The following is a 6,398-nucleotide window of genomic DNA, read 5'->3' as shown; positions in this document are numbered from 1 at the left end:
GCGGCGGGGCTGCGGGCGGCGGCGCGGCCGCTGAGGGTGGCGGCTGAGCTGGCGGAGATTGCCACTGCCCCTGCAGACGTGAGTTTGGGGCCGTTGCGTTGGGCTGCCGTGGCTGGGAGCGGATGTTGGCTTTGGGGGCTTCCTTCTTTCTTGGATTCATCAGGGCGTCAAGCTCTTGGGGCGAAGCTCTGTAGGTCGTGGTTCGCGTTGCCTGCACCGAGCTGCGCCTAGCAATGTCGGCGGCGCCTGCCTGTACTGCGCTGAGGCGGGGCATGGCTTCTAGACACTGGCCAAATTGTTTTGTTGGGAAGCATTGAAGACCCATCCCGCACCCCAGCCCGCCTGGATGCAGCTGCAGTGCTGATTCCAACACAGCGGGGCCCCACCGCCCCTGCCCACCGGCCCACCACCTCCTCCTGGCGCCCCCATAACCGCAGATCGTCGACGCGTCCGCCGCGCACGCCGGCGGCGCCACGGCGGACGCGACGTGGGAGCAAGACGCCCAGGCGGCGCAGGGCGGCGGCGGCGCCGCGGCGGAGTGGCAGGGGCGCTGGCAGGCGCGGGGGCAGGAGGCTGCGGCGGGGGTTGAGTCCGAGGCTGAGGGTGAGGAGCAGGAGGACGACTCAGACGAGCCAGAGGGGCGTGGGCCGCTCAAGATCTCGGTCGGCAACGATGATCTGGATCTGGTCGTGGATCTGGGGCGTGTCCCCACGTCTCCGATCAACCGCGTCGACTCGTGCGTCCCTTTGGCCGCCGAGATGTCTGTTCAGCTTTCGGTGTCGTCGGCCGCCAGCCTCCCGCTGGGAAGCTCCGACGAAGGGGCTGTAGCAGCCGCGCTGGCCTCGCCCGCCGTGGGCGAGGCCAACGGCCGTGCGGGCTGCGTGCTGCCGCGGCCGGAGGCGCTGCCTGCGGCCGTTGAGGCGCGCAACCGCTCCGCGCGCGTCGCGGCGGCGGCGTGCGGCCTGAGGTACGCGGGGCTGAGCGTCCGCGACGCGGCGGCCGTCGCAGAGATCGTCTTCTCATCCGCGGCAGCCGTCGAGGCGGCCGCCGTCGCCAGCCCGCAGGTGGCGCCGCCGGGATCTGGCGGCGGTGATCTGGCACGCCCTTCGGCGCCGCCAATGCTCGCAGCGCCGGGCGGCGGCGGCACGGGCCTGACGTGCTGCTGTGGGGATGGCGGGGCCGCGGCCGCGGCCGAGCCGGCGGGGGAGGAAGGTGATGGCGGCGCCTTGGAGGAGCCTCTCCTGGGGCCGGCGTCCCCGAAGGCTGCCGCACGGGCAGCCCTGCAGGAGAAGTGGGCACGGGGGGATGTCTGATGCGAATTTGCGGCCGTCGGCCTGGGATGGCGGGCTCCAAGGCCCAGGGGCGGTTCTGGGAGGGCTTCAGCCCAGGGGCTCATTTTGGCCAGCCCCTTAGGAGGGCACAGGCTTGGAATGGGCGCACGTGCGCCCGGGGATGCTCCTGACTCGAGCACGTCGCTGCTCTGGGGTTGGCGGCTGCTGCCAGCAGCGACGGATGCGTGAGTGATGAGTGACTCACCGCACCCTACCCCTGCATGCCCGCGCAAGGGTTGGCAAGCTCCGCATGCACGCGGCAGGGTGTGTTGCACATTTGCAAGGGAAGGCGCACGCAGCATTGCAAGGGGTTGACACCCCCACATCTGCCACCCGCCATGCGCCACGCAATCTAATGCCCAAGTTGTGCTTTTAGTGTGCTTGTTTGGGAGGGAGAGTGGCCGCCTATGAGACCGCGGTGTTTGCTGCGGCCGTCCTCGAGGTGTCTTTCTCATTGGCTGGCGCGCAACATGCGCATGCACGTCCCCAGTCAGCCGAGGGACTCTAGAGCCTGAGGTTCCCCCTGTGTCATCGATTGTTTATGTTGTACACACACCCCTCCAATGCATGCGGGACGGCTTTGCACATATGCTGTGAGCAATCCGGTGGCGTGGGCACTGATGGCACGTGTGGCACGTACAGCATGCATAGCAGACCCTCCGGCATTGGCGTGCGTTTGAAGCGCTCAGCAACGCCGTTGCACAGCTTTGGCAGCTGTCCCGCATCCCAGGTTAGTTTCGGCGTCCCATCGGCTGCGTTCTCGCGCTTGCAGTAGCACCGCTCTGAGGCGTCATCCCGACAGGGCGGCCAGGCCTTGTGTACCTGTGCGGATCTTAAGGAAGTGTACACGCGTACGTGCCCCTGCCGTACTTGCTGCAGTGGAAGCAATCTTTTGGCTGCTTTTGGCTGGTATACATCCCATTTCGTTCCTAGGCACGCTTCACTTCTTCTCAACAACAAAGAGAAAACTAGCAGCGCCTCCAGTAAAACTGTGCTCATTCCCTGGTGTCAGTACTATATGGCTGCATGCCTGCTGCAATTGCTGCCGCCTTGCAGCTGCTAGCTGCTGTTGCCGCCGGCGCTACGGCTGCTGCTGCTGCTGCTGCTGCTGCTGCTGCTGCTGCTGCTGCTGCTGCTGCTGCTGCTGCTGCTGCTGCTGCTGCTGCTGCTGCTGCTGAGTCATACTGCCAGTAAATTGTCAAGGTGTTATGCACAAGCCTCAGCACCTGCATGTCACATATAAAAGGTGGCACATTCTCCAGCTGGTGGTGCTGGACACATGGAGTGATGTAGAGCCATAGGGTTAGGCTCTGACGCGCCATTCGTTCCAGGCGCTGTCTGTCTGGCTTCCACATGCTTCAAAGGCTCAGTAGATGCCCTGTCATGTTCCCGAAGTTACACACTTTAAAAATCTTGGCGGCGGCCATCACGCCTCCCTCAGTCTAGTTGTGGCACAGGCGTCTGTGATTATTCAAATGTTGCCGCGCTACACGCCGCACACAATTTGCAGTTGATGTACCAATTGCAACCCCACAAAAGTGGAAGTGGTTGGCATATCGTCAGCATCCACAGCTCTGGCATCACTTGTCAGACGGCCAGAAATCACTTCATCACTGGCGCGGTGACCGGCTGCCGGATGAGCGAGGTGCAAGAGTGCTGGTGTCGAAACCCCCAGCGGTGCCATTGCCCGCTACAAGGCAATCAATATCTTAGGTCGAGATTTCTCAGGTTCAGCTGACAAGTGATCCGCAGCAAAACCCGGGGTGCGAACTTTTGCACAAGGTGGATCAGCAACCTGGTTGACCATGCCGGCGCTCCTACCACGTCAACGTTATTAATTAAAGTTTCAGGCTCAATTAAGCATCACGGTGGAAGGGTTGGCGCAGATTCCACGCCATCTCGTTAGCCTCGTAATCCGGGCAGTGGCGCACCACGCACGCCTCCAAGTCTGCGGACACCAGAGCTGATCCAATAAGCAGCAACTACGGCCACTTCCCTAAGGCGGCCATGGGTGCCTGCGCGTCATTGCCAGCTGCGGAGCCGGCGCGAGAAGCATGCGCCCAACCGGTGACGCCGCCGCTGGCGAGGGCCCCAGAAGCGAGGCCGCCGAGCCTGGACCCGTTTGCAGCAGCGAAGGGCAACCCACGCGTTGGCACCCTTTCGATGACCCGATTGAGCGTGACACCAATGGCAGGTGAGATGGGTGGCTGTTTGGGGCTGCACAGGCTCACCCCGTTGGGCGCCCCATTGCACGGAAGCACCCCAGAACCCACCACATGCCACGTTATCTGGGGCCTAATTGCATCACCGCTCAACACCGGAAGTTGAGGTTGACGTGGCGTTGTTGCGCTGATACCCAGCCGCGGCAGCAGCCGTGAGTTGGTAGCTCGTCACCTGTGACGCGCACCCCTCGCCCACCATCCGCTGGGCGTCGTTTGTGGGGCAACCCTTGTACGCAGGGTTCTTGTCCGAGGTGAGCAAAAGTCTCTCGCGTGCCAGCCTGCATTCCCGCTTTAGACTGTAGCCCGTGCTTTGGACTGCAGTCGGCGTACTGCGCGCTGCGGCGCACCTCGGGTGCTTGACTGCTACTTGACTGTCGGACGCGGCTGGTGTAGAGGTTTGCACAGGAAGCCTGCGGCTTGGCCCCGCTGCCGCAGCTGAGGCAGCATTAACCCTTACTTCAGTGCAGCCCTCACCGCCCCTGCGTGTTCCGTGTCGCGTTGCAGCATGTTGCGGCAGCCAGGCCTCCTCCGCCCCGCGACGTCCCGCCGCCGGCCTGACGGGCGCGACCGCCATGTATGCTGCCGCGCATGCACCTGCCACACAGGTTCAAATCCTGCAGCAGCAGCTGGCCATGACCCACGGCAACCCCCTGATCGCGCTTCAAGAAGCTGCAGAGCTGCTGGCGGTCCGCCTGCACGTCGACCTTGTTGCGTGAGTGTGCCTGCTGAGCTGCCAGTGGGGCCCAGCCCCACAACCCCTTGCCTCGCCGCTTATCACAGGGACACCTCGCGTATGTTTTTACCCCTGGTCCAGGAGATCAGGGTGCAGCCAAGCAAGGTATCTATATCATGCTGGGCAGATGTGCTGTGCGGCATCTGCTTGGCATTTCTGTACCCCCTGCACTCAACTCGCAAGCCCCCCCCTCCTCTGCTAAATCCTCTTGACGCAACACAGTATTTGGGCTCTTCCCAAGGACGACCCCTCCTGCAGTGTCCTGATGGCCACAGTTGGGACCGGCGCGGCTGCGCTGCAGCAGCACATTGTCAGCCGGCGGCCGCGGGACACGGCGCCATGCACTCAGGGCGAGTGCGGACCTTGCTTGCGCAACTCAGCGCCTGACCTGGTGGGTGTAGGGTGGAGGCAAGCAGGAGGAGCGCGAAAGGATGGCACTGGCAGATTGCCGCCTGGGGCCGGCGCATTGCTTGCGGCAGGTCATTGTGTGAGAGGCATGTGCGAGGCGGTTGCCGACCGGTCGATCCAGAGGCCCTGGGAACCGCCAGGAACCATACGCTCTTGGCCCTCATCTCCGGCCGCAGGTGGGGGCCTTGCCCGAGGAGCTGACAAGCGGCAAGGGCGCCCTGCGCAGCATTGTGCGGGTGCCCATTGGCCCGCCCAACGCGCCGCTGGGCGTGCTGCTGCTCGCAAAGGCCCAGCCTGGCGCCTTCCAGAGCAATTGGTGGGTGCTGCGACTGTGTTGTGGCCGCAGGGCTGGCCAGCACGCGCCCAATTCATGCAGGAAATTTTATGCATGTCCGTTTTCGGGCTCAGATAGAGTAGTGCCTTGTACCAGGTTGGGATGTCTCAATCTTGATTTTGGATGGGTCTGGCCCCCTGGCTCTTCTGCAACATGGCACCAACCCGACCTCTGAAAATTCCTCACCACCACGTCCATGCAAAATGTGCTGGCTAGGTGGCAGGTGCGCCTGCAGCTGGCGGGGGCGGGGCTGCAGCCGCACCTGTACCACCCGCAGATCCAGCAGCTGGCCCAGCTGCTGACGAGGATGGAGGACGAGCAGGACCCAGTGGCGCTCATCAGCCTGCTGCTCAGGGTGCGCGGCCGTGGGTAGACGTTGGCGGCAGCATCAAGGCGTCAGTTCTGTCGTCGAGGCGCGAGTTGAATAGGGGGAAGGTCTGCAAACCTGCCTGTACGCTGGCAGCAGCAGTGCTTCTGCGCACCTGCAGATCAATGCCTCAGGTCCTGGTTATTCTGAGCTTCTCCATCCCTCCACTCCTCGCCACGCAGGGCGCGGCACGCTACATGCAGTCTGCGACCAACATGCCGGCCACGGCGCGCCTCGCATTGCTGACCAGCAGCACCACCCCAGAGGGGCCCGAGTCCCTCATGTTTGAGTGCCCTGCGGCAACCTCTAGTGGCCACTGGCTCGGCGGCGGCGGCGGCGGCGGCGGCGGCGGCGGCGGCGGCGCGCCGCGCGGCAATGGAGCACCTGCAGGGCCGGACGAGGGCCTTGCATCGCAGAGCGACGCAGACGCTGATGTCATCGCCAGCCGATTGACCCTGGTCAACACACTGCTGGCGTCTGCCATTGCTGGGCAACAGGCGCGGTTCATTGCGGACTGCTCCGCATACATGCAGGTGTGTGTGGGCCTAAAGGCGAGGTGCTGCTTGCGCACAGCGTTGTGAAGTGGTGGGTGTCCAAAACCTCGCTCACGCTCACACTTCCCTTCGGCAGTCACTGCGGCGGCCGCTGGGTCGGTCAGAAGCATCGGGGTCTGTCTAACAGCTGCCTCCTTCACGAGCTAGGACATGACCATTGTGCGTCCTAGCGTATGCAGAGGCTGCTGTTCCCCTCAGCTCCCTATTGCACGCCTGCGCCCCTGACTTGGCCCCAACCTCAGGCCTGCCTGCAGCCTGCGCGCGACCTGTTCACGCGGTCATCGCAGCTGGTGGCGTCTATTGTGGTGATCCCTCTCATGGCAAGGAGCGACGCGCCTGTCCTGGGCGGCCTGTACTTCACATTCAACGTGCCCTGCGATTTTCTGCAGATCCAGGAGACCGTCCTGGTGCGTTCGGCTGTGATTGTTTGAGAAAAGATGAAAGGTTTT

General features: G+C 63.7%; 2 protein-coding genes across 2 annotated transcripts in view; both read left to right on the top strand.

Moving 5' to 3' along the window:
- The window catches only part of MNEG_2763 (hypothetical protein), a gene marked incomplete at both ends in the record, with an annotated part of 5,122 nt that extends 3,809 nt beyond the window's left edge, over positions 1-1,313 (top strand). The window contains one exon of the mRNA XM_014048762.1: positions 438-1,313. Coding sequence (XP_013904216.1) covers positions 438-1,313 — 876 coding nt within the window. The remainder of the gene's footprint in view (positions 1-437) is intronic.
- Positions 1,314-3,518: 2,205 nt separating this feature from the next.
- Positions 3,519-6,398, top strand: part of MNEG_2762 (putative serine/threonine-protein kinase drkC) — a gene marked incomplete at both ends in the record, with an annotated part of 8,041 nt that continues 5,161 nt past the window's right edge. Inside the window, 8 exons of the mRNA XM_014048761.1 lie at positions 3,519-3,525; positions 3,791-3,804; positions 4,159-4,265; positions 4,509-4,677; positions 4,871-5,010; positions 5,245-5,383; positions 5,578-5,928; positions 6,192-6,356. Coding sequence (XP_013904215.1) covers positions 3,519-3,525; positions 3,791-3,804; positions 4,159-4,265; positions 4,509-4,677; positions 4,871-5,010; positions 5,245-5,383; positions 5,578-5,928; positions 6,192-6,356 — 1,092 coding nt within the window. The remainder of the gene's footprint in view (positions 3,526-3,790; positions 3,805-4,158; positions 4,266-4,508; positions 4,678-4,870; positions 5,011-5,244; positions 5,384-5,577; positions 5,929-6,191; positions 6,357-6,398) is intronic.

This window comes from Monoraphidium neglectum (genome assembly GCF_000611645.1).
Source record: "Monoraphidium neglectum strain SAG 48.87 unplaced genomic scaffold scaffold00323, whole genome shotgun sequence".
NCBI lineage: Eukaryota > Viridiplantae > Chlorophyta > Chlorophyceae > Sphaeropleales > Selenastraceae > Monoraphidium > Monoraphidium neglectum.
This window is presented reverse-complemented; position numbering and strand designations above follow the sequence as displayed.